The sequence below is a fragment of the Fusarium subglutinans genome (genome assembly GCF_013396075.1).
Source record: "Fusarium subglutinans strain NRRL 66333 chromosome Unknown NRRL66333_c0000037, whole genome shotgun sequence".
Lineage (NCBI taxonomy): Eukaryota > Fungi > Ascomycota > Sordariomycetes > Hypocreales > Nectriaceae > Fusarium > Fusarium subglutinans.
This window is the reverse complement of record NW_023502100.1, coordinates 95,482-120,775: the sequence shown is the minus strand read 5'-3', so window position 1 is coordinate 120,775 and position 25,294 is coordinate 95,482. Positions and strand designations below refer to the sequence as shown.

General features: G+C 49.6%; 11 protein-coding genes across 11 annotated transcripts; 8 read left to right on the top strand and 3 right to left on the bottom strand.

The window, feature by feature from the left end:
- Nucleotides 1–204: 204 nt before the first annotated feature.
- Nucleotides 205–867, top strand: FSUBG_4190 (ORF21; the record flags this gene model as incomplete). Its single annotated transcript, XM_036682153.1, has 2 exons — nucleotides 205–400; nucleotides 452–867. The coding sequence occupies 2 exons, from the start codon at nucleotides 205–207 to the stop codon at nucleotides 865–867; spliced, it is 612 nt and encodes a 203-aa protein (XP_036540325.1).
- Nucleotides 868–1,193: 326 nt separating this feature from the next.
- Nucleotides 1,194–2,114, bottom strand: FSUBG_4189 (mannose-P-dolichol utilization defect 1; the record flags this gene model as incomplete). Its single annotated transcript, XM_036682151.1, has 2 exons — nucleotides 1,194–1,463; nucleotides 1,518–2,114. The coding sequence occupies 2 exons, from the start codon at nucleotides 2,112–2,114 to the stop codon at nucleotides 1,194–1,196; spliced, it is 867 nt and encodes a 288-aa protein (XP_036540324.1).
- Nucleotides 2,115–3,931: 1,817 nt separating this feature from the next.
- Nucleotides 3,932–5,766, top strand: FSUBG_4188 (uncharacterized protein; the record flags this gene model as incomplete). Its single annotated transcript, XM_036682150.1, has 3 exons — nucleotides 3,932–4,081; nucleotides 4,170–4,257; nucleotides 4,304–5,766. The coding sequence occupies 3 exons, from the start codon at nucleotides 3,932–3,934 to the stop codon at nucleotides 5,764–5,766; spliced, it is 1,701 nt and encodes a 566-aa protein (XP_036540323.1).
- A 1,260-nt stretch (nucleotides 5,767–7,026) lies between these two features.
- Nucleotides 7,027–8,374, top strand: FSUBG_4187 (biotin synthetase; the record flags this gene model as incomplete). The annotated part of the gene is made up of 2 exons (XM_036682149.1): nucleotides 7,027–7,338; nucleotides 7,454–8,374. 2 exons carry the CDS (start codon nucleotides 7,027–7,029, stop codon nucleotides 8,372–8,374), a joined length of 1,233 nt encoding a protein of 410 aa, XP_036540322.1.
- Nucleotides 8,375–10,203: 1,829 nt separating this feature from the next.
- Nucleotides 10,204–11,199, top strand: FSUBG_4186 (uncharacterized protein; the record flags this gene model as incomplete). The annotated part of the gene is made up of 1 exon (XM_036682148.1): nucleotides 10,204–11,199. One exon carries the CDS (start codon nucleotides 10,204–10,206, stop codon nucleotides 11,197–11,199), a length of 996 nt encoding a protein of 331 aa, XP_036540321.1.
- Nucleotides 11,200–12,941: 1,742 nt separating this feature from the next.
- FSUBG_4185 (histone acetyltransferase) lies at nucleotides 12,942–14,248 on the bottom strand (the record flags this gene model as incomplete). The annotated part of the gene is made up of 3 exons (XM_036682147.1): nucleotides 12,942–13,994; nucleotides 14,050–14,174; nucleotides 14,236–14,248. The coding sequence occupies 3 exons, from the start codon at nucleotides 14,246–14,248 to the stop codon at nucleotides 12,942–12,944; spliced, it is 1,191 nt and encodes a 396-aa protein (XP_036540320.1).
- A 377-nt stretch (nucleotides 14,249–14,625) lies between these two features.
- Nucleotides 14,626–16,140, top strand: FSUBG_4184 (cell cycle checkpoint; the record flags this gene model as incomplete). Its single annotated transcript, XM_036682146.1, has 4 exons — nucleotides 14,626–14,764; nucleotides 14,814–14,868; nucleotides 15,104–15,273; nucleotides 15,323–16,140. The coding sequence occupies 4 exons, from the start codon at nucleotides 14,626–14,628 to the stop codon at nucleotides 16,138–16,140; spliced, it is 1,182 nt and encodes a 393-aa protein (XP_036540319.1).
- A 415-nt stretch (nucleotides 16,141–16,555) lies between these two features.
- Nucleotides 16,556–16,846, top strand: FSUBG_4183 (uncharacterized protein; the record flags this gene model as incomplete). The annotated part of the gene is made up of 1 exon (XM_036682145.1): nucleotides 16,556–16,846. The coding sequence occupies one exon, from the start codon at nucleotides 16,556–16,558 to the stop codon at nucleotides 16,844–16,846; it is 291 nt and encodes a 96-aa protein (XP_036540318.1).
- Nucleotides 16,847–19,159: 2,313 nt separating this feature from the next.
- On the top strand, nucleotides 19,160–21,439 carry FSUBG_4182 (uncharacterized protein; the record flags this gene model as incomplete). The annotated part of the gene is made up of 1 exon (XM_036682144.1): nucleotides 19,160–21,439. The coding sequence occupies one exon, from the start codon at nucleotides 19,160–19,162 to the stop codon at nucleotides 21,437–21,439; it is 2,280 nt and encodes a 759-aa protein (XP_036540317.1).
- A 607-nt stretch (nucleotides 21,440–22,046) lies between these two features.
- FSUBG_4181 (anaphase-promoting complex subunit CDC26) lies at nucleotides 22,047–22,289 on the top strand (the record flags this gene model as incomplete). Its single annotated transcript, XM_036682143.1, has 1 exon — nucleotides 22,047–22,289. The coding sequence occupies one exon, from the start codon at nucleotides 22,047–22,049 to the stop codon at nucleotides 22,287–22,289; it is 243 nt and encodes an 80-aa protein (XP_036540316.1).
- Nucleotides 22,290–22,580: 291 nt separating this feature from the next.
- Nucleotides 22,581–24,725, bottom strand: FSUBG_4180 (uncharacterized protein; the record flags this gene model as incomplete). Its single annotated transcript, XM_036682142.1, has 2 exons — nucleotides 22,581–24,344; nucleotides 24,411–24,725. The coding sequence occupies 2 exons, from the start codon at nucleotides 24,723–24,725 to the stop codon at nucleotides 22,581–22,583; spliced, it is 2,079 nt and encodes a 692-aa protein (XP_036540315.1).
- Between the last annotated feature and the right edge of the window lie 569 nt (nucleotides 24,726–25,294).

Here is a 25,294-nt window from a genome sequence, read left to right as displayed (position 1 = left end):
GCGTCCAACGTCACCACTTAAGCGCGTCGTGTCGCGCAGCCAACTCGAGCCCCACAGTCTCAGTCTCGTCTCAGTTCCCGTAGAGGTTGATCTATCTCACCTCATCCCATCCTCTCTATTTACAAACCATTGTACTCCGTAACCTTGACCTAATTGTTTCGATTTCGTTTGTACACTCAAAAACCTGTCTTCCCCATAACAAAAATGGCCCACAAACGCAAGCGATCCGTCTCTGAGCTCTGTGCTTCTCCCTCATCAGTCTCATCCTTCGACTCTCCTCCTCGACTCGGCAACTCCATTACCAATCCTTTCGCGATCATGGCATCAACGCCTATTCACCTTCACAGCCGAACAATGAAGCGATTCCGCGATAATCGACCTTCAGAAGAGACTATTCATCGTATGTTTTGATGCAACAACCGTGCACTGTATATATGCTAAATGAGTTTAGAACGTACTCTCAACATGCTTTACTCAGCTCAGAGCCAACGTCAACACACTGAACCTCCATCTGAGAACATGCAAGCACCACCTCAACCTGCACAACCTGAATCAAACCAACAGTCTCTGCACCGGTTCTGGAACATCTCTTCGGCTCCTTCAGCCCCGACAACCAACCTGGGCCAAACACAGCTCACCCCCTCGAACTGCGACGACTGCGGTGCTGGTCTCAACAGTGGTAATGATGGCATGGATATCGATGGTATCGACAACGAGGATCACTCGTGCGGTGCTTGTGGAAAGCATGTTTGCTTCAGCTGCTCTGTGAGCAACCTTGGCGAACAGCGACGCTGTCTTCAATGCGCCGGTCCAAACGATCGACCTACACGTGCGACATGGAATAGAGTCACTGCATCGATGTTTTGATTGGATATTGTATGGAATTGGGTAATGGAAAAGGATTAGCGATACTTTGGGTTATTGTAAGGGCGTTCAACTGGGGCAGCATACAAGGGGGATACCATTTGCACCATTGCTTCGAATAGCATCATCGGTAGGGTTTGTGCAACACGTTTATGTAGGTAGTTAGCATCACGCGTTTTCGTGTAACATTTGACGAGAAACACATGTCAAAATCACATAATCAACCATCATGAAGCAAAGCACGTAACAAAGTGAAATCTTAATTAAAAATGATTATGACAAATCGAATCTATAAAGCAAACGCAACCACACAGAAAGGATGTGACCATCTAACCACGTCGGCGAGTGGTAGGGCTCTTCTTGGGAGTAGCGGTGGTAGAGGAAGAGGGTGTCAGAACAGCAGGCTTGGCCGCAATGGGGGCAACAGGTTGCTTGCCCTTGGCCTTCTCAGATGGGGCGTTCCAGTAGAAGATCATCTGGAGAGCGAGGATGGCGTTGAGGACGAAGCCAGACACGAATCCATAGAGGATGAGCTTGTCGTCAACCTCTTGGAGGGTTGTGAAGATTCGGGACAGAGATCCAGCGAGGTAGTTGAAGACCTGAATTACAGTTAGTCATTGCACAATAGTGAGTATAAAAAAGGATTGACTTACAGCAAACGCGCTGAGCTGACCAGTACCACCCTGCTGGAAGATGGTGAGGATCTGAGGCAGCTTGCTGGCAACGCTCAGAACACCAGCACCAGCCTGAAGGTAGCTCAAGGTCTGCGCATCCACAACATTCTCAGCAAATAATGTAGCAACAGTTCCAGCAAGCGCAGCAACAAACACAGCAGCCAGACTAGCACGACCACTGTAGTTCAGAACAAGCACCGAGATGATGACGTTCTGTCCCACGATCAAAGCAGTCTCGCCATATGTGCTGAAAGGAAAGCCATTTCGGAAGTTGTAGGCGAGCGAGATGATGTAGGATGCCGTCTCGAGAAGGTATGAGAGGAAAGAAACACCCTCGGCGGACTTGGAGTTGATGAGCTTCAGGATCTGGGGGACCTTGACGATGGACGAAGCGGCGATGATACCGATGCCGAGAGCCTTGGAGACGGCAAACTTGATGCAATCGGCATCCTCGATGTTGACGTCGAGAAGGAGAGATTTGTAGCAGGTCTCGCCGATGATGGAAACGCCCAAGTCGCGAATCGGCGCGGGGAGGTTATGCGTGATGGGAGTGATGGCTGATTTGAGGGCGTCCATGATGGTCTGATACCAAGAATAAGGTAAAAGAAGAGGTGTAGAAGAGAAGCCTGTCAAAGCTCAGTGATTATACAAAGAAGTGATTCAGAAGGAGTGTGAAAGAAGTAGACAAAGACGTCACAAAGCTCGGAATTGCTTGTCTCAACTTTCAGAAGAAGAGGCCAACAGTACGTGATGAAATTGGAGATGACCGTTGCCTCATTGGAGTTAGTGGAGTCAACCCTGGTTCTGCCCTACATACGACAAAGTGGCTTACCCTACATCAGCGAATTCAACGGTCTCTGCTCCAGGTTTTCGGAACAGATTTGCTTGGTTGGGCCATTGATTGAAAATGGACCCCTGTCCTCGAGTAAACAATGACATCAGTGCCATGTTGTTTCATGCATTCTCGCGTTGTACATATGTACCGTCCCGTTTACAAAAATGTCCGAATAGACTGATCTATCAGCCTCAAATGACGCTGAGGGAACATGTAAGAATCTTCGAGATTATTCAGCCCATGCCAAATCATCTCACAGATCTTGGTGGGGGTTCAGCACACACCGTTTCTGCGAGACAAGCCAAAAAGTACAGTCAGCTCAGCCTCAAGAGGGAACCAACCAGGTTTGAAAACAGCTATTTTCGTGTTATGGGCTTAGATTACCTTACACAGCCGTAGACCATTGCGAAAATGAAAGTGAAGGGAACCCACTTCTATTTCGGCTTGGACTCTTGTACTGCCTGAGGTAGTCTTCGTGGGAGGGATCACCCGGGACGCCTACAACAGTGATGCACGTGTCAGGCCACGAGGGGCCGGCAGTGAGGGCTGTTGTTATGTGATATGATGTCTGTTTGCGTTATGATATGTCAGTTCATGATGCGTTGTGTTTGTTTGTCGGAAGTACGCTGTTATTGCAGATTCCGATGGGGGACGGGATAGTTATAGACACCGTAGAGACGATTGACAATACAAAGGGCAGTGTAACAAAGAGATTGAAGAAACAAAAGATCAACATGGCAAATAGGTAGGTAGGTAGCCCCGGATGATACAAGAGTCAGCTGCTTATTGTACAGAGCATCTGCTACCTTAGTGAGCAGCCTTTTGTCAGCCACCCGCAGTCTCCCAGGCACATCCATGTAAGAGACCAGTCAAATCATGGAACCAACTCTTTTCCTCCCACTCTCACAAGCAGCAGCAGCAGCAGTAGCAAGCGTCTCTTTTTCTGTCTTCTTCTTGTCTCTTTGTGCCTTGTTTGTCATTCATTGCCTTGTTCCTGTGCTCGTGCTTTTTTTTCTCTTTCTTTTCCCTCCCGTCTTCCCCTTGAATACCTACCTAAATACTCCGTTAAAAAGATCCTCGTCTTTCTGCCCACTTCTTCGCCAACTCTACCCCGGTCAACTCTGCCTGGCATTGCCTTGCCTTGCCTTGCCTTGCCTTACCTTTTGACTCAGGTAGTTTAGGTTGTCATTGTCATTTCATTCATCAGCTGGGCTCCATCTCATATAAGGTATTGGATCCCAACCCGAACCTGACGAACGGGACTTGATCGGGTCTGTGCTACTGTGCACTTTTGCGACTTTTATCGTCGTCTTTACTTGACTTTACCTTTTTATTTCCCCCGTTGTGTTTAAAGAGTCTTGTCGAATGCACCATCGCCCTCGTTTACGGCATCATTACAACTTGTCCATCTTGGATATTATCGATCCGCTGACCGCCATCCACGTTTCCCCGCCATCTGCCCTGGATGTGAGCGCGCCTACATCGTGATCTTTTTTCTCGGCAACCTCTCTTCTCACCTTCATCTTTGATCTCACTATTCGCCTCTTATACTTCAACTATGGCGGCCCCTCCAAAGACAGAAGCCCCGCCGGGCGCAACCTCGTCAACCCCGCCGCCTCCGGCTATTGAGTATTCGTATATGTACGAGAAGGATAAGAGCCCGTCAAAGCTATTAGATGCTCTATTAAGAGCTATAAGTCGTCATATTGTATGCGCGCACCCTTTCTTTAACCACTTGTTTCCCAAATTTGCCAATATTCGAATGATCGCATGCTAACCACCTTACGTCATAACAGATACTCGAGCTAGGCGATAAAACCGTTTGTCACCTTACTCCGGAAAAGCTGGCCGCCTTCTACAGGGCTGTCGGAGGCGACTATGACTGTAAGTTCCATAGCGACTTTGTGCGACATATACCTGATCTTTAAAGCTCTCTTTGAAATGCCACACGAGTCCATCTCATACATCTGGCAAGTCACTGGATGTCAACACACACTACAGCCAACCGACGACGATTTCGCACCACCGTCAATACCTGCCCTTACCGCTCGAGGGTTCTCGCGATGGGAATCTCTCGAGATCCTTCTCGGCCCCGAGGAACACGTTCCTTTTTTACAGTTTGCCGTCAAGAACTGGCAGCTAAAACATCCCGAGACAGGCCAAGACTTTCCAGCCGACCTACCTCCAACTGTATTCCCAACACAAGCCGATGCCGAGGTGGATCGATGGCATAAGTCGTGCGCCGAGAAGTTACGAAAAGAAGCAAACGCTCGAGAGAAGGAGGCATACAGAGAAGCACGAGATCCGATGGGGCCTGGTGAACCTCCTGAAGGACCAGAGCCCAAGTTCGCCTACTCCCACGTGAGAGGAAGTGCCTTTGCTGGAACCCGAGCCAGGCCTGAGCGACCGTTGTACAATCATGTGCCGGGCAGACATGCAGGAGGGCGACCAACCAGACCTTCACCTGAGAGGTACAACAGCCGCTCTGACGAACATGCCCGACGACGAAGCTTCTCCGACTATAATCAGCAACCTTCGCCAGATGTACCACCACATGCACCGCATGCGCCCCCGGGGTCTTATCTGGACCCTCATGCGAAGCGGCCCGCACCGCCTCGTCGACACAGTCAGCCCAGGCACTACTCTTCAAACTCTAGTGATGATGAGCCGGTTCCTCCTCGCGCAAAGAGAAGACCTGAAGCAAGCCCGCCCTCACCGACGACTCGTCGATATTCACCAACCAATGATCGCCCACCTCCTGTTGCTAGCAACCCGCCCCCAACATTCCGACCTCACCGCGCAGATGGGAGAGCTTCAGACGATTCCACCCGCCGACGATCAACACACAGCCCCAGCCTGCGAGAAAAACTGTCCGAGAAAGTCTCAAACATTCTCCCCAACGGACTCAGCAGCAACCCAGATCGCACCAGAAACCCACCTAGAGCCCCATCCTACAACACCGATTCGTCCCGCGGACGCCGAAGCCGAGACCGACTTCCCCCATCTCGACTCAGCAGAAGCTACTCCGACATATCAGGAGCCTCCTCAGAAGCAGAGTCCAGCGACGAAGATCTCAAGCGATCAAGGCGGATGCGTGAAGAGCGAGATAGGGAAAGGGAGCGAGACCGCGAGCGAGAACGAATTCGCGACAGGGGTCGACAGCGGGAACTTGACCGGGAAAGAGAAGAAGAGAGACGTGATCGGTACCTGCGCCGACCAGACATGGAGAGACGGACTAGCAGCCATGCGGATGCCGAGCGAAGACGCGACTATCCCGGTTGGGATCCGCGAACTGAGAGGAAGAGATGGGATAAGCGCATGCCGCCTGATGAGCGGGGGACAAGTCCTCTTGTGGTTTCTGGGAGACGGTATGCTGAGCCGGCGTACCCTTAATCCGGGGTACATGTGGATTTAATGCCGAGATTGGTATGCATGGATACTAAGTGTTGAGCACTGAGAGCGATATTGAGCATTTTGGGATTTCATATGGATCTGTTTTGGATATGACGAAATATAGGGTTTGCAGAATATGGCGTCTGGATAGACTGAGGGAGATAATGACTATGAATACATATACTCCATGGAGCAATAAGCATTTATTCCTATCAAGTTACTTTACTCTCCCTTTCTTGACATTTAGTCCATGTGTTTTACTCAGTATACTACAACAGCAATTTCTATAAACCCCAACTACAGCATTGTTTCTCCTCAACATCGCCAAAACAGCCTCCTCCACTGAGCAGCCCCACGGTTACGCCATGGCTTCATTAAAGTGCCGCGATCACAGTAGCTAAGCCGGTCCAGAGCGGGTTTCTCCCGGGGTTATAAGCTACAAGGGTGCTTCAGAGTCTGGCCCCTCACCAAGCTCAACCAAAATCCCAAAACCCCTCTCACTAGGCGAGCCAACGAGAAATGTCGAATTGCCATCAGGGGTCTCGTAGTAGGCCAAGATCCTTTTTTTCAACAAAATGAATACCGTTGTTCACGGGTAGCGGGCCGAGAGATGGAGCCTCAACTTTACAGCTTTATAGCGGTGCTCGAAAGACATAATATCGTAAGGTTTACGCTGGTATTATGATCTAACTACGTTCAACAGTCAGGTCTGTTGAGCTACATCATATGGTTCCATCCTCATCTGCATCCCTTCCCCCGTCGTAGATGATCATCGCCAGGTTCAAGTGGATCTCGGTAGGCGCGGTTTAGGACGGTATTCCGTGGTAATTCAACAGTCTAGAAAGGCTCCCGAAAGCCGAGACTACCGGGGCATAGGCATATCCCCAAGAGTAGGTTGAGAGCTGTAATTAGTTAGCATGGATGGATGTGTTTTGTATATGTAATTGCCTGTGTTTAGGACCGGAGACTGACCGAGGTCGGCCGTGGGGGGGGCATGAGTGAGGCGTAGCTATAGTCTATGTTAGAGCTCACCAACAAGAGCTGGCCCATTCATAATGTTAGAGTTTAGAGCTCTTTCGATTTAGTCCATGGTGTTGTACACAGCTACTGTACACATCTTGTCTTGGTTTAGTGCCTCATGCTGCTGCAGCTCACTCACAGCTAATCTGCTGTCCCTCTCGATTGACTTTTGACCAATTCACTCACTTCTTTCATCTCACATTCTCTATTTTCATTCCTTTCATCATTAGCTTTCTCACAATGAAGCCCGGTACATCTCTCCGTCTTCGGGCCCTTCGACAGGTTACACCCAGTAGCCGTTTGTCTCTCCCCGCTTCAGCAAGATGGCAGCATTCCCGGGCCATGTCAACAGTTGTTGACTTCCATCCTCGACCTTCGCAGCCGCCTCCTCCTCCGGCTGGAGCTAATGAAGCGATTGAAAAGCAGAGGGCGGAGAAGAGGAGGCAGATTCTGAGGGAAGCTGTCACGTCGACTCAGGTTCGACATGACTGGACCAAGGAGGAGATTGCGGCCATTTACTACCAGCCTGCCCTTGAGCTGGCATATCAAGCTGTAAGGACATCTCTTTTCATTCGATCGTGATTGTGACTGCTGTTGTCGTTCAATGATGAGCTCAATCGATGGGCATATCTCACAGAGCAACACCATGACTAACACAAACTCTTAGAGCACCGTACACCGTCGATGGCACAACCCCGCCGAAGTGCAACTCTGCACTCTGATGAACATCAAGACAGGTGGCTGTACCGAAGACTGCTCCTACTGCGCCCAATCAACCCGTTACCAAGAAGGCACAAAGGTTCCCGCCAAGAGAGTAGAGAGTGTCGAGAGCGTACTAGCAGCTGCGCGAACAGCCAAGGAGAAGGGAAGCACTCGATTCTGCATGGGCGCCGCATGGAGAGATATGCGCGGTCGCAAGAACAGCTTGAAGAACATCAAGGCTATGGTAGAGGGTGTCAAAGGTATGGGTATGGAGGTCTGCGTGACGCTGGGCATGATCGATGCAGAGCAGGCAAAGGAGCTCAAGGCCGCGGGCCTCACGGCGTACAACCACAACGTCGACACTAGCCGTGAGTTCTACCCGTCTGTCATCACGACGCGCAGCTACGACGAGCGACTACAGACGCTGAGCCACGTGCGCGACGCTGGTATCAAGGTGTGCTCAGGTGGAATTCTCGGTCTCGGCGAGACAAGCGAAGATCGCGTTGGTCTCCTTCACACCGTGTCGACACTCCCAAGTCACCCGGAGAGCTTCCCCGTCAACGCACTGGTCCCCATCAAGGGCACGCCGCTGGGCGATCGACCGATGGTTGAGTTCACGAGCATGCTGCGAACCATCGCCACGGCGCGTATCATCATGCCCTCGACCATCATCCGCATCGCGGCGGGTCGCAAGACCATGTCGGAGGAGAAGCAGGCCTTGTGCTTCATGGCGGGTGCGAATGCTATCTTTACAGGCGAGAAGATGCTCACGACGGAGTGCAATGGCTGGGATGAGGACGCCGCCATGTTTGGGCGCTGGGGTCTTGAGCCCATGAAGAGCTTTGACAAGTCTCCCCAGCCTGCACCTGAAGTTCGAGTTCTGTAACAGTCAGAATTGCTTAAATTGAGTTGCAAGTTTCAGCGCATCATGCCCCCATGTAATACAAAACTCTCCATGCTACTAAGTTATCGAAGTTTATCATGTCCGGCCCGCACCGGCTTCGTTCCGGTCGCGAGAATGACAAAAAAGAACAGGCAAGGTGTATTAGTGATAACCGAGGAGCGGATAAAATGCGATAGGAATCACATCACGTTAGCAGAGGCGCATGAGATGGAGATAACGAGGATAATCAAGAGATGCAGTGGAGCTAAGAGGGCCATTCTCTGCGCGTGACTCGCGGATTTCTGGGTTTGTTGGGCCAATCTCGTGACGACCAACCACGAGAACAGTTGAATTTATTTAGTTAGTTGGTGTTGATGATCAGATTTACAGGGGGTTTTGAGTTTTGTATATTCGTCAGAAAGTCATTTTCATTTGGCTCTGCAAGATGTGCAATTGTATATGGTCAGCTGGTGAGAGCTGCTGCACTTTGTGTGACAAACCCTCCTTGTATCAGGTAGATAGATACAAAGATATATATCCCTCAAATGGTAAACATGATGGATAAATACTAGATTTTGTGATGACGCTTCTGCTTAATGCCTGCAACATCATTCGTCCAAGCGTTGAAACGAACAGGTTACACGCAGTTCATGGACAAGGGAATCAATGGCCAACAGATGACCAAGTGGCAGACTAGAATACTGCAAGTATGCATAGGCTATGTATGTATTATTAAGAGATCCAACAGCAATAGCAACAACAGAAAACAAACAAACAACAAACAGACAGACAGACTGCTACATAAATCCAATAGGTCCTGGTTCTTTGTAACCACAGACAGACAGAGACAGACAGAATTGCTGACCTGTATCCGTAGACCGCTTACACTCCATCCTTTACACACCCCCGCCTAGTCTATACCTACTCAACTCATGTACACCCCGAGAGTTGATGAGCTTTAATCCAGGCGCATTAGGTCCCGGCCTCAGAATCATCCCCAGCCTATCAAGTGACCCTTCTATGTCCTGTAGGCTCCCGATGGGGGGTGCTATTGGCACCACTCAAGCCCGCTTCTGGTCCCTGGGGCTGGGGGCTAGGGGCTGCCCTGGCCTGCGCCTACTAAGGCCCCTAGGTGGGTTGGCACCAAGCCAAGATAGAAAGGAGGGGCGCCAGACAAGAAAAAAAAAGAACCCGCCGCCGCCTGGAGGAAAGAAAAAAAAAAGATGGAGGGTCTGTTCCCGACACCGTGGAGTTAGTTAGAGTGTGTTTTCCAATGCATTAAATGCATGCCAATAATTACATGAGCATACCATCCATACCATGCCATTCTTCACTTCCATATTAACTTGTCACTTCCCTCCCTGGTCTCACCAATAACTCTCTCCTCTTTTCTTTCTAGCCGCTGAATCTACACTCAAATTTACCTCCAGGGTTCTACGAGAGAGTCTGTTCAACTCTCGCAACTCACCCATCGTATCTCTCTGTCGCAAAAGCATCTTCGGCCTTGCCGTTCCTTGCCTGATTCCACCCCCGCCGAGAACGCCCGAACATACAAATCTCACTGCTCAGCCTGGTTTTGAATTCCTCTCTTCAACTTTTCATCCTTCCTGGTCGCCTACCTGCCTTGCTTTATCTGACCCTCAGCAATACGTGTCACACTGCTGCCTCGTACCAAGGACTATCGACAACACAACACAACCGAAATTGCGTGAACGACCATATTTCTACTCCCAACTTTTCTAAACAACGGCTAGCATAACCAAACTGAAGCCTCTTCGACAAACCTCTACCTGTTTTAACGTCTCCGACATCGGCCTTACCTCACCACCACCATGAAGGGCCGTCCCGTTGACCTGCTCGTTTACGAGTGCATGTTCCCTCGTCCCAAGAACAACGACCCTCAGAACTTCCATGGTCTGCTCCAACGCAACTTGATCCCAGAGGTTCGTCAGGAAACACACGCTTTCTACGGCCACCTCGACACCCAGGAAGCCAAGTACCCCGGCCTCGACTACACTCACCACACCCATCGCATTCGTCTCTCTCGCTGGCCATGGCACCGACGACTCTTCCGCGCCTTCGACAGCCTCAAACTCACCGGAGCCGAAATCGCAGGCTTGACCAAGTGGGAGGGGACAAAATGGGCCAAGGAGAAGTACGAGAAGGAGCAGGGATATGTTATTCATGACACCACCGCCGACGATTTCCCTGACTGGGCCGATATCGAACACCTGCCCCGCGCCAACCGAGATCAGTCCGTCGAGGTGGAAGGCGTTGCTATTGACGATTTGTACAACGAAATGATGGAGGTCGAGAGCGAGGACGAGCTGGATAGTGTGGGTGTCGAACTGAATGAGCGCCTCAGGGACGGTGTTGCGAGACGTGATGCCGGAGACACTTCAGCTGTCCTCGACGAGGAATGGGAGCAGTGGCTAAAGAACGCCATTGAATCTGGTGAAATCAACTACTTGAACGACCACATCTTTCACGACAGCGACACTGTCCCTGCAGCTCTCTTCCCTCCAGGCTTGCTCAGCACTGCCCGAGCTGGCCAATGGCATGAGATCCCCGAATCTCTTCACCGCATCCTCCGCCGCACGCTGCAGTCAGAGGACCCCAATCGTCCCCAACAGACGCAGACACCGATGCAGACACTACCACAACAACCGCAACCACAGACATCGAGCCTGCGCTCTACATCCTCCCTGCGGCGCCACCTGATTGACAACCGGCAGTGGCGTGCTTCATGGACACGTCGCACCTTTTCAGATCTCCGTCTGCCTGTGGGCGATGCTAGTTCAGGACGAGCAGATAATTCCAATGCTTGAATATCAAGCTAAGAAAACGAAATATGAAACGAAGTGAAAAGATAAAAAGACCAAGCAAAGAAAAGCAGCTATTTCTTACGAATTATACCCTCTTGGCTTCGTCCCTTTTCCGGTGAAGCCTTTTTTTATCCAACACACAGCGATCAGACAGACACACGCACGCCTGGCCCCATCATTGGATTGGGGCACGGAGCCCGCAGCCTCAAATGCAAGCATGACCAATGTTTCATCCCTGTCTCTGCTCAGGCATCCAAGGGTAGACAACAAGCAACCGACCATACGAGACACACACAGACACACACAAGACATCCATTACTTTTTTTTTGGCATTTTTCTTTGTTTGCCCATCCACATTATGGATCATGGTGTCTGGCGATTGGAAAACAGTAAACGGGGGAAACATCTGTATGATCTTTTTATGGGAATTGAACATTATGGACCTGGTTGATAGAATGTTTGTTGCTTGACATTCGATTCGATTGGCAAGGAAAGAGGCGGTTTCCTCGATCTGGCTCTCTTCGCCTTGGTGCTTGTGCTGGTCACATTTGAATCATACGGGCTTATTGATAGATAGCCAGCGACTTATACCTGTTTATAAAGGGTTTTCTATGTTAATCGGGTTTGCAAATGAATGTTCTGATTGTGACGACAACTTAACCTACAGAGGAAATGTTTTTATCAAACAAAGAGGATCATCTTCACTCAACACCCTCTTAGAAGCCTCTCGAGTATACTTTCGTAGAAGTCGATGCATTCAGAAGTGCTTGGCACCACCTATTGTGTTACCAGGATAACCACTAAACATGTTACAGGGTGGGCTGGATCCTTTTCTCACTTCATCATCACAAGCAGTCTATATAAAACCTCGAGGACCCAAGAGATCTCACAAGCATGAACTCGATATTCTGAATTGGCCGGGGAAAAAAAAGAATCTCACTGATAATTAGTGAGATATGCAAAAGAAAGGGCCTGACCGGGGATTGAACCCGGGACCTCTCGCAAACTTTAGTCCTCTTGTGAGAACTGAGATGTCAATCCCGAAGCAAGAATCATACCGCTAGACCATCAGGCCGGACACTAGATCCTAGATCATTTGTTAGTGCTCGTGTCGCAAAACTTGAATTATGAACGCTGGACTCATCGACGCAGGATATAGAATTCCTTTGATTACACACCCGCTCTTGGTTGATAGTCAAAGAAACAATTAGATTGAGGCAAGATTATTGAACGATACGACTAGGCATTACATGATCCACAATGGGTCTCCCTGTTATTGTTGTGTAGCACCAACGTGGGCTACGAGAATCATGACATGCAGCAAGCCTGGCTTGCACCTGTCATGCTGTGGCAGTGCCTTACACAGAAGATTTATTATGTTATCGAAGAGGTGTTGGTCTACGATCTGTTAAACTACGATCGCAAGGATAACCTCAGCCTGTCCAGTATGCATCTGCCTGTTACGGTTTACAGAGTATCGACAGTCATCAGCTCGGTTCATTGATGATGCTAGAGACTTGGCATATGCACTATAGCCTCCAAAGATGGCTACTTAACATAAAACATGGTATTCATTACACTGCTACCAGAATCCAGAAACTCCTCGCTAATCCTGACCCTTTACCCACCCAAATAGATTATAAAAGACACCTCAATAGCTACTCATCCGTCGTGTGCCCCGAAGTTGTCCGAAGTTTGATGCGGATGCGATTCCTTTGTTTTGGTTTACTAGCTGGACGAGAGCTCTATCTCTCAGGCTCCAGATGTGACCACTCAGGAATCGCCTTGATCTGCTGCCACATGAACTTTTCGAGCTTGTTCGCCGACTTCGCGTAAGGAGTGCTCTCATTGTTGTACTTCCTGCAGTTGTCGAAAACAAGCTTGGCGTCCCTGATGAAATCTTCAGGCGTAAGGTACTGGTCGGCCTCAAGTTTGCTCTCCATCGTACTCAGATCCATAGGCTCCTTGATAACTTCGTAGTAGTCGGCCACATCGTCGCGGTTAACAGGCACAAGGAATGGCCAGGCTGAGTTGTGGTTCTGTAGATCGTTCAGTAAGTGGAGAAGTTGGTTGTAGTTGGGTCCGTGACGAGGTTGGCGGGCCAGCTCGTCCATATCAGGGGACCACCCAGATGCTCGAATGGCAGGAATATCGAGAGGGTTGATCTCGGTGACTCCATTCTTCCACTCCTTCGGCGGAGCATGGATATTGTGTGATTTGGAGTAAGCGCGGATCTTGGCTTGGACGCATTCTTTCTGCTTAAGGAGCATGCGACCCATTTCGAGATATCGAATCCGCGGCAGCATCGAGCACTGCATAATCGTACCGCCTTCGTAATCTTTGATGTATCCCATCCAGACTTTCTTGTCGAGGGTGATTTCCTTAGTGAAACCCTGCTTTTTAAAGTAACCAATAGCGTAGTTGTCGGCATAAGTGAGGAAATGCATCACGTCGCTTGTCGCCTTGACGTAATCTTTCAAGTGTGACATGAGATGGGCACCGTATCCCTTGACCTGCTGGTCAGAACTAATGGCACAGAAAACAATCTCGGCGAAACGGCGACCCTTAAATGGGCGATATGTGATTCCTCCAACAACTTCCAGTGGCTTCTTAACGATGGCAATCGATAAATGTGTTCGGTCGTAAACTAGTCGCGCAATATAATCCTTAGGCATTTTGGGAAGTTGTTTTTGAAAGATACATTTGAGTCCGGTTAAGATGATGAGTGATTCGCGCTCGTTGTCGTTGTTGACTACTCGGAATTCGATTTCCCCATTGCGCTCTTCGATGACGGCGGGCTGTAATAACCATGTGAGTACATGATACATATTAGAGGTTTATTGAAAAGCCAACCTTTTCGGGGAAAGGAATCCTCTTGATCTCCGGCTTCTTCTCTGGAGGCTCAGCCGACTCATCTTGCTTGATGCGCTTCGATGGGGTAGGAGACGATGGCTCCTCCTCGGCTTTGCGCTTGCCGTCTAAGTGAGATATTGTGAGTAATTCCATCGTTATCGCGATCGCATGTTTGATCAGACTTACTATCTTCTGACATATTCGCAACAGGAATCCTGGAGGGTTCTTCAACCGTGAAAGTTGATTAGGGAGCAAGTGAATTATGATAGAATGGAGTATCATGACAGCGGAGTGAGGCGCGTCGAGAATGTCCGTGCACTGCTTATGTCATTCAATGTGGGACCCTCCAGCTTGAGGCAGGAGCTGGCAGGGGTAAGGGTGCACTAAACCCTATTCGTCTATGGACACGATGCGCCATCGTAAGCTCATGAAGCTTCCCCAGAGCATCTCCTAACAAAGCAGTTTGTCAAGCCAACGCATTCACCTCAACTTTTCTACCGCGACAAGTCAATTTCTCTCAAGCACCCACTACTAGCCCTCTCAAACCACACTCCATTCTTCTCTCCAGTTTAGCCTATGGATTCTTCGCTGCATGAGGTCTGGCAAGCTGCTGCTGGCAGTCCCTTCTTCCCTACTGTGAGCAAAGGAAGCCAGTTCTGGGTCGCCTTTTTCTTGCTCTTCCTCGGATTCTCTCTCACCGGCGTCTTTGCCCTGAGTAGGTGAAATATTTCTCATCTGCTTTCCTGCTTACTGACTGGTTTCAGACCGCACACTCGTCAACGTTCCCGTACTAGGCATTCCAGCCTCCATCGCCATTGCGTACGTCTTCCATCGGCTGTCAATTATTCTCAATTACTTACTTTCGACAGTTTCGGAGTGGTCTATATGTTCTGTGCGGTCGGAGTCTACGTCTAAGATACCCAAAAGTCCTCATTTCGATCGGTTTCGTGTAAAATAGTTGGAGCAATCAAGACAAGACGCTACTACAGGCGCCTATTGCTTTTCTGCCAGTTTTCGTACTTTTTATCCACACATTATCTTCAATCTACCACAGTCACAATCTCGAAATGGCTCCAGACGCTCAGCCAATCTTTCGCGCAGTTGCGACTTCGACCAGGCCACTGTATCAACTTCTCAGGTGCATCAACTTTGCACCGAGAGTTCACGTTCAAATTACAGAGGATGGCGTCCGTTTCGCTGCTGACCATGCACGGGTGATGCAAGGTTAGTTTGACAGCTATCCCAGAAATAGACCACAACTGACAATCATCAGGAGTTGCATTTCTCGATAAAGCTCTCTTCTCATCATATACAGCCAATCTTCCGGCTCAGGATGGCGATAATCCGCCCGAGCTTCCTAATTTCCAACTTTCTTTATCTTCTGTTCTCGAAGTACTCCAGATTTTCGGAGCTGTAGACGTAGCCACGAGGGCTCAAAAAGCAGACCAGGATCCTTATCGCAGCAATCTTCGGAACTATCGGCCTGATGCTTTCAGTAACCAGACTCTTGGTATTTCTGGCACCTGTACTCTGCAGTATAGCCAAGAGGGGGATCCATTCAAAATCACCATCGAGGAGTCTGGCGTTAAGACAACAGCGTCATTGACAACCTATCTACCAGAAATACCTGATGATATTCCATTTGACCGCAATGATCTGTCCTTCAAAATCATTATGCAATCTCGAACACTACTCGATTCTATGGCAGAGATTTCCCCAACAGCACCCACAAAGCTAACTATCGCAACCACTAAAACCTCGCCATTTCTATCTCTCGCTGGTGTCGGGGATCTTGGAAGCTCAGGAGTGGACTTCGCTCGTGGGAGAGACCTTCTCGAAACTTTCAACGTCCAGGAGCGCTGGTCTCAGGCGTACAAGTTTGACTTTATCAAGAATTCAACAGAAGCAATGCGGATTGCCACCAAGGTTAGTTTACGAGGGGATGGTCAGGGGGTGCTGAGTCTACAATTCATGGTAGATATTGAAGGTGGCAAGCGAAGCTTCTTGGACTTTCGGTTCGTTCCATTCATCTCACACGACGAAGAAGATGATGAGAACGATGAGTTAGAGGAGGCTGGCGAAGCAGACTAGATGTAAAAGGGTCTTCACAAAAGGACGTTAATGTGAATAAATTGTCTCACCCAACCACTCATGTCTCACATATTCTTTTTACTGCTAACGGTTCTGTGTTGTTACTGGTTGATGATGAAACTTTTTTGGACATCCCTTGTCTCCCTTGATCCACCAATGGAATGCAGCATGAAGCAATCTGGAACATGCCCTACGTAGAAGCTATCGTGGCCGGAATGATGGATCCAGCCTCTTCTGGCATCATTACAGCTATTGCAGAATATGTGTCTGTGATGCTGTGCTGAAAAAGGGGCCTCATCCCATCTACTTCCGTTTGTTCAGCTTCTTCAACACATTTCGTATTCTCATTCCATCATTATCTTCAATCCATCACTTGTCAAGACTGCTGAGCAGAACGACACTTTATTTCTTCACCATGAGTCAGTACAAAGAGATCGAAATCATCATGTCCTCCAAGCCATGCACCACAAAAACCACCATCACCTCCAAGAACAACAGAAAGATCTCATGTCATGACTGCCTCTTCGGCCCTCTGAGATCATGGGCAAAGACTAAGTTTGGAAAGAAGCCCACATATGTTGAGCTGCACGACGACTTTGAGCCTTTACTTGATGAGAAGAGAGCGCCTAGGCCTACCTACGAAGTATCCAAGATCATGCGCATTGCTACACCACGAACGATTAAACGATACAACCGTCTGCCTTGAAGGCAAACACACGAACAAGAATAATGGGTCATGATACAGCCAACTTTTTGGGCTCGCGGTCCAGAAGCACATTACACGATACGGAAGCACAAAATTTGAGAAACGAGAGACATTTTTTACGAATTACAAGACTTTATGGGAGTACTGCAGGCCGGTTTATTGCTATGTGTTATTTGGGGTCTTAAGCTGTAAACGAATGATGGGTATGGAATACTTAAAAGGAGTTTGAAGAAATTGCACGGCTTTGGTCTATATTTAGGTTATTTTGAATACATGAATATAATCTCTGCAACATTGCTCCTGATGTTAAAATTCAACCTTTAGGTCAGTTCATGTGAATAGATTGGGGTCCAGCAATGTCGGATCTTAGCCTGTAGCTTCTTGTCATGACAATCTTGACAACCGCCAGGAAACCCCGACAAGAAATTGGGTCCAATTCTGTTTCATGTGGTCGAAGCATGCTCGTAACAATGTCTGATATGCTCGGAACAGCACGAGTATGAGAGAATTACTTCACTGTGTTCCTATCGGCGCCTGGCCGACTCCCCGGAGAGCTCGTGCCAGCCGCGAGGAACAACATCCTGGGATATGCCTTGACCAAGAGGTTGAGCGGACGGAAACGAATTTACCGAAACATGAATCATAATTAAATTAAACTCAGCTGAGTCCTGTTGAAGAATATAAACGGATACTGTCCCAGGGATTGACCTTGGTGTTGTTGGGGGCTACGGTTCTGTAATGCTTCCAAAGCTGGGCGACTCCGAAAATTTATTAACAAAAGACCAGGAACATAAATATATTGCACGTGCATGAAGGATCCAAATATAGAGCATGTACCTATTTCTTGTTTCATCGAGCTTCTTCCATCTATTGGCCCCCATGAAATGTTCTGCATCATTGAGGCTCAGAAAGCGATTTTTAACTGCCGTGTCCGAGAAAGGCAGGTGCGCCAGGAACGAGCAAGGTTATCATCCATCCATCTCGGGCAGGATCGATTCCTCCCGCGGAAGAAGAACCCACCAAATACAACATCACTTCAACTGCGCCACGCTTCGACTGTCTATCAATTATTCTCTCACTCATTGTGACCTCAAGCTCTTGTCAATTAATCTTCACCGCTGTCTCGACGCAGTCAAATCATTCTGATACGATGCCATGACTCTCCCAATGCAAGCAGCCGTCGGTGATTCACCGCTCGGAATTGGAATGAAGACACAATAAACTATTGGATCTAACGATAGGGGACCCCATCGCTAATCGTCCGCCCGTCAATGCACGCGGGAAACTTTCCTTTCCCGTTCTCCACCTCAGGATCAGCATCAGGGCCCGGGAGATCAGCTGTCAATTGCCAAGACAATCATTCGACATGATACCAGCTCCTAAGGCATTTCAAGTTACCGCCGACATCAGGGCTCTCTCTTCAGGTTAGCACTGCAGGCTACCGAGTTCTAAGGGTTACAGTGCATACGCAGGCTGACAGGAGGATCGTTTCTACTACTGCATCATCCCGCTCCGCCTGATACCCACTGCTGTGATCTTACAGGATGTCGTGGGCTCTCGACTTGTCTCCGACGTCAGGACGCTTTATCCAGACGGGTAGCGACTTTGATGTGTTGTACGCGCCCTTTCCTTGGGTCCGGTTATTCGATATCCGGAAGTTGAATGAACCACTGATGATTAGCGGGTGGTTGGGACTTGTTGCACAAGCTGGATACGATGACCGGGCCTCGACATTCGAAGCAAGACATCTTGTTTCCTGCTTCTCGCAGGCCTGGACGAACAGCCCTGAATAGCGTCAGCCACGATCAGCCAACAGCCTATTAGCACGATAGTAGATCATATACAGATTGCCTGCATTGGTAGGAATTTGCTTGCATGCATGCATCTGGGGGCCATTGTTGCTCCACAACACCATGATTGAGGATTGGCTTACAGACAGAGGAAGGATCACACGAGTTCACCAAGAGTCCATTCCCTGAGTGCATCGCCCCGTATGCGTCCTGAGGTATATATCTACTGATAAATCCTGAGACATCTGAGCAGTTGAATTGTTTGCAGGCCAAAATCGCATCTGGTTTCCGCATTCGGGTCCGTTGAACTTTAGACCCATCTAAAGCAGCCTCGAATCCGGCGACATAGAATGAGATCGCATCCACTCATCTAGAGCATATACTTACCAACATTTGCTCGAAAAACTCTCTTTTCAACGCACTTCTTTCATTCTTCTTCTTTCTTTGCTTCAGGACTATGTGAAACAGCTTTTCTTTTTGAATTCTCTTCGTTCCATCGTCTGCCTTTGTCGGGCAAGCCAAGATGCCTGGCTTGATACGGCGACTTATAACTCCTCAACGGTCACAACCCAATATCAGAGATCGGGATCGTGGTCGTGATCGCCATGAAGATCTCACTGATTCATGGGAGGACTTGAGTTCTTGTTGCGCCAAGTCTTCACAAAGAAAGACCAACAAGGCCAAGTCTCGTCTTCCAGTTCCAAAGAAAGGTGCAACGCCTGTTACTATTCAAAGGATACCTGACGTACACCGTGTTGCAAACGCAGTCCCCCCTCTACCACCACGTTTACGAGCACCATCTGTCAGCTCTTCACGCTGTGAGGGGCGAAATGCTGCACTTGAGGCTCTCACAGGCAATGATCCCACCAACAGATGGCCTCTTTGTCCAAATGAGCACGGACAAGCCCACCCACATTCCTACCATCACTCCCATTCCTCCCAATCATCTCGGTACCTGCGCCCCCCACGATCTAGGAATGGTCCTCTCGGTCCTGTCTATGTAAGCGACAATAGCACACACCTAGAAAGAACCTCGCCAGAGGCGTCGATTCTTTCTTTGTCGGACCATGGCGCTGATGGTTACGAGGCCGGGCCAACCACCTGGCAGCCTGCCCAACCCATGTACGACGGTCAAAGCCTTGGCTCGTCATCAGACAGCGTTGACCGTCTATTTCGTGAGACTGATGAGGCATTCAAAGCTCTTGGATCTGCACTTAGAGAAACCCAACGTGCATCACAGTTATCTGTTTTACCTTCACCACCCTCACCACCAGGAATTCCAACTTCTCACAAACACTCCAAATCCATGCCGCTGCCCACGGGCTTTCAAAAACATTCGAGATGGAGAAGGGAGGATTCGCCCTCAACTTCATCTCAAAGATCATCGCCAGACAGAAGGACTTCGGTGGTGAAGAAACCCCAGAGAAAGAAGCATAGTCTTGTAGGGACTTCATTTTCGAAAGCGGCGATCCGCGCGCCAAGGTGGACTTTGTCGGAGAACGTGACAGACATTCTCACAGGCCAGCGTTTCAGACGCATCGAAGCTGATGAGATGCTAACACCGGATCGCATTGAAGCACTCCGCAAGAAACGAGAGGCTGCACAACAATTGGACGACGAGCGCGCTACCACTAGAGAACGATATTCTATCGACTCCGTTCGCAGTGCAGCATCAGATTACTCCGAGACAGACATTGAACCATTCCATCTCGACGAATTAGCATCTCGAATTAGAGCGAGACAGGCTGTGGAGAATTCGGCAGTTTCGGTCGTAGTAACGCCTCCTGCCACAGACCCGACTCCTGATCTGGATCTTGTTTCCCGAGACGTTTCGAAACGGGCCTCAGGGGAGGAGGGTGATGAGTCAGTTGGGAGTAACAAAGATAAAAGTGACGCCTCGCCAGAGACCTCCCCCCAATTGCCGGTTCAGAGCCCTGCATGTTCCAGTGCAGAAGCTTCACAAAAGCTACCATCGATCCCCGAAATCATGGGGCCGACGGCAGCGAAAGACAAGGCAAGCATTGAGCCTCCGGCCAGCCCACCGGCCACTGAAATTACCAATATGAAGATGGAAGAGAACGACGAGTTCTTCTACCTCAAGAGTACACCCTATACTCTTACCAAGCCATCTTTCCGTCATGGACCCATCACCCTTGCCAAAGCCGAGGTTGGCAAAGGAGTCAAGACCATGGACGACACATTAGACTGGACAGCGTTCCAGATGGCGATCTTGGGAGGAGCCGGAGATTTCTACCAAGACATATCGAGCGAGGAGGACACAAAGCAGGTGGAGGAAATCACGTCGTGGTTCGATACGTTTGGCTTTGAGACATACGGGGTGCTGATACCTGGAGACGTACCTGAGCCAGAACCAGAAGCCGTGGCTGTTTCTGTGTCAGAGCATACACCATCAATGAGGTCTTCGGCTCACAGCACTCTCTCGTCGACGCCTTCAACCATCGACACGGAAGTTGATCTGCCGATCCCGGTGGGTGCAGAGTTCCCCTCCGGGTTCTGGAACGCCCCGGCGCCCGGCCAGACTCTCAACAAAGCTAAGTTCTATAACAGCACAGGGCTAAAACGATGGGTTGGCGAAGGACGGCCGAAACGCCCTTCGTCACACAGCTCGGAAGACAGCCTACCACCGAGCCCAATGATGCCTCTCGTGGTTCATATGGGCGCTGGCGAAGCCGATATTCCGGATACGGTACCGATGGGTTATAACCTAGACCATGACCTGTCCGACTTTCTGAAATGGGGGGCGGAAAATGTGTATGCGTCTGGATTCAGTATATCACCCTGAAGGTGATTTTTGTTTGTTCCTTTGTTATTCGCGGTTCATTTGGCTGGGATGCTGATGTACCCATCCCATGCATGAGATTTCATTTTGAGACGTTTACCATATACCAAAGCATTGAAGGCGCTGAGAGCATTGATAATAGATGACCAACATATCGATACGAAGTATCACGTTATATAGATGACATAAAGAATTGATATTTGATGGATGTTGACGTTTGATAATATGCCGTGGAGAGTGTAACTTATCGTTAAAGTTAGTGTTTAGTTACAGTGGGCTAAGTCTCTAGCGATAAGTGAGTAAATGTGGCTGTAGCCAATCAATTTCGCAGACTCACAGGCAACCCACACTGTGTTTACCCATCTCTGGTCTCATGCGACCCTCGCAGCAACATCTATTTCGCCAACTCAAATCTCAAGGTTAAGGCAACAAAAGACGTTCCCTATCCTTTTTCTATTTCTTCCGCAACCTTTTACTTCTATCTTCCGAACAGGAATCTACACAAAGACGTCTCCCTTTATTTCTACGTCGCCCTCACAAAGTCATCATAACAACAAAAGCCCTTTGTTTCTTTTCATTAATAGCTTCCACCATTCACAAAGAATCCACAATGCTCAGACGACCTGCAACAACTCTACACATCACTTCAGAGGACGTTGCTTCTTACGAGGACCGTCGTGCGCGTGAAGCCCTCGTCGCAGCACAGCAAGCGCGAAGAGCCGCTGCTGTAGCGGCTGCTCAGCAGAGTCAGGCTGATATGGAGGGCGTCCATCAGGCGCTGCAGGAGAGGGAGAGGGATGACGATGTCAGGAGGGTCAGGGAGGAGAGAATCGGTGTTTCGAGGAGGAGATGAGTGGTGGGAGCAGTTACGAGTTATGTCCATGATGGGTTTGGGGTTGATATAGCGGCTCATGGCTCTTAGTTAACCGTTTTGAATGGTGAAATATATCTATTCACTCCTATTACTTTTATCGTCTTGTTTATACATATAAAACAGCCCTGCGAGAGCGCTATGTCGGCTATTAAGCAAAGCCTGCTTTTCCAAGAACATCGAGATGTTCTCTTAACCCAATGTGAATTATTATATACAGAGCGCTTGAAGCTATTCTGATCAAACCCAATACTCCTCCCAATGGGCCTTTATTTATCCTCTCCATGCAAGATATGCGAAAAACGAGACTGTCATCCAAGCAACGCGCCATGTCGTCGTCCATAATTCCTGACCGACAACACCAAGAGCCTTCTTACCACCAATACGCTGATCCTGAACACTTGTGCTGAAGAGATCATCGTCGAGATGGATTCGCGGTCCGCCTGCAGACCCCCAGCCCCAGCGCTCATCGCTCCGTCCTCCACGACGAGCCTGCCATCGACCTGAGGTCTGAACAGGGGACGTACTTCGCCCGTTCCGTGGAGCTGCAGCTGACAAGCGCGAGGGTAGGTGGTGTGCTGAAGTACCTGAAGATGTGGTGTTGCGGTATGAAGATGCCTCAGGGGGGTCCATCTTGTCCTTATACATAGGCAGGACAGCTGAGGGCGATGACTTCTCGGGTTCGAGAGCGAAAGGGGCGAGTGAGAGCGCCGGGACAAGCGCAGCGCGAACGACGAGAAGAACAAGCGTTGCGACGATGAAGACGATGTACTCCATATATGTATGGATCTGGTTCGGCAAAAGGCATAGATGGGTCTGGATTGTCTGCTCTGGTGCTCCGGGCAGTGGTTTTCCCTGTGCATCAACAGGGTTGTACATGCTCGCCATCAGGAAACCGGGTGTAGGGACACCCATAGCCATGCTCATGCTCTTGACGGTAATTTCGCGTACGTTCTCCTTCGCATCAGAATGCACAACCTCGCAGTAGTCGTGATCATCGCCCGAGAACACATGCTTGATGTTGCCCACCTTCTTCACCAGTTTGACTGAATCCTCCTCATTGAGCACGTTCTGGTACTGATATCCACCAACGACGCTGAGAGCGTTTCGATGGTCAGGGAATACCGGCTCTTTTTGCCCCTTTGGAGGTTTGGCAGGTGGCCAATGTTCTCGCTGTGGTCCGCAAGGTGTTCCAGGGGCTCGATATAGCGGAACGTGAGTCAAAAGAATCGTTGGAAAGTCGGGTCCGTCCACCTTTTCTGCTTCGGGGTTGTTCCCCCATGTTGGTTTCGACCTATCCAGTTCTTCAACGTGGTGAGGATATCGCAACCCTCCTTGGAGATCGTAGTAATGGCGCAACTCCTCCTCGGCGGCTTTTCTCTTCAGTGTCTTGACACCATCCAAGAACTCATTCACAGGTCCATAGATAGGCTGTAAATCATGCTGGTTCTTCCACTCAGAAGTGTCCGCGCTCAAGGACACCGAGTCGACAGAGACAATCGTGTGGTTTCCAACAACATCAACACGGTTCACATCTCCAAAGAAAGCGCTGAATCGATCCCGCACTGAAACCTGGACCTGCGCACCGAAACCCAAATCGTGGTTTCCAGGTAAACTCGTCACCAGCTTCCGCCCACGCTGCCAAGCTCCAGGCGCTTCTCCGCCGTCGTTGAAGTGCTCAAAGAAGATATCTCCAAATCTCTGATACTCGTGTAACCAAAAGTCCTCGCCGTACTTGTCGTGCCACGTCTGAACCAACTTCTTCTCGTCTTTTGACCTGCCACGTCCCCATTTCGGATCGACGAACTTGCCCTCGCGGGTCTTCCACTCGCGGCCGCCGTCGAAAAGATCGCCGAGAAAGAACAGGCTGTCTGGCTGTAATCGTCGCTGCATGGCTCGATAGCCGCGTCGTAGGTAGTTGTCTGTAATGAGGACTGTGAGAGGGTTGATAGGCCAGGGACGGCCTGGGTAGGAATGAGGATCGATTATTTGGGGATCGGCGACGAAGACGAGGTGGTGAGGTTTCGCATCTTTCGGCTGTGTATCGTTAGTCATGCATGTCTCTTTCAGGTCGCATTCTGCACCGAGAGAAGCCAAACATACCCATTTCTCCCAATGATCCCAATCACAGCTCGCAACCTTGCTGTTAAACACCCATCGCTCGCCATACAGCAATACGACCATCCAGAACAACACTACCAAATGTGGAAAGCTCAACAACCGTCTCGAGGTAAGATTCCGCCGTAATCTTCGCGCAATTCGTTCGCCCATCGACGCCGCTAGACGCTTTCCTGGCCCAAGAGCCCACAGCCTCAGCTGATGCACCGTCTGCTGTGCGTTGACTGATAGCACATGGCCTATTGACTGGATGTTCCTCGGGACCTTGGAGTTGGTGTGATACTGGTATTGGCGCGACATGATGGCGCCATGCCTTTGCTCCCACGATCTAAAGCCTCGCAGTTAGGCTCTCCACGCAAAAATCGGCGTCGTATCGTGGCTCGTTCACAGTGTGGTATTTTGTCGTCGAAGTAGCCTTTGTGATCGACGCTTCAGGGAACAAGGAGGCCCCTTGATGCGAGTGTCAATGTTTCAGTGAAACAATTTATCGTCTCGTTTCGTGCTCTTTCCAATTTCACGACCGTGTCGCAGCAATTCGCCGTCTTTTCGTGTCCAACGTTGTACGAATTGTGAAAGGAGTGAATAGTTCAAGAGCCAAGATCGCGTGTTGTTGAAGTTGGTCTCCTCATAAGGACAAATACGTAGGTGCTGGACCTTCCCCATGCGTGCCTCGACATGATTCGCCAACTTCCTTTCTTCCGGCCTGCATGTGGAAATTCCGGGGCCTGGTTGGGGCTTGTTTAGCGCTCGGATCCCCGCTATTCAGGGGTTTTAGCGGCTGATGAACTGCAACTGTCCCTTGAACCGTCTCAGGGGCAAGACACAACTCGGACTCTCAGTCGACGGAGTTAGTCATGCTGGTAAAAATG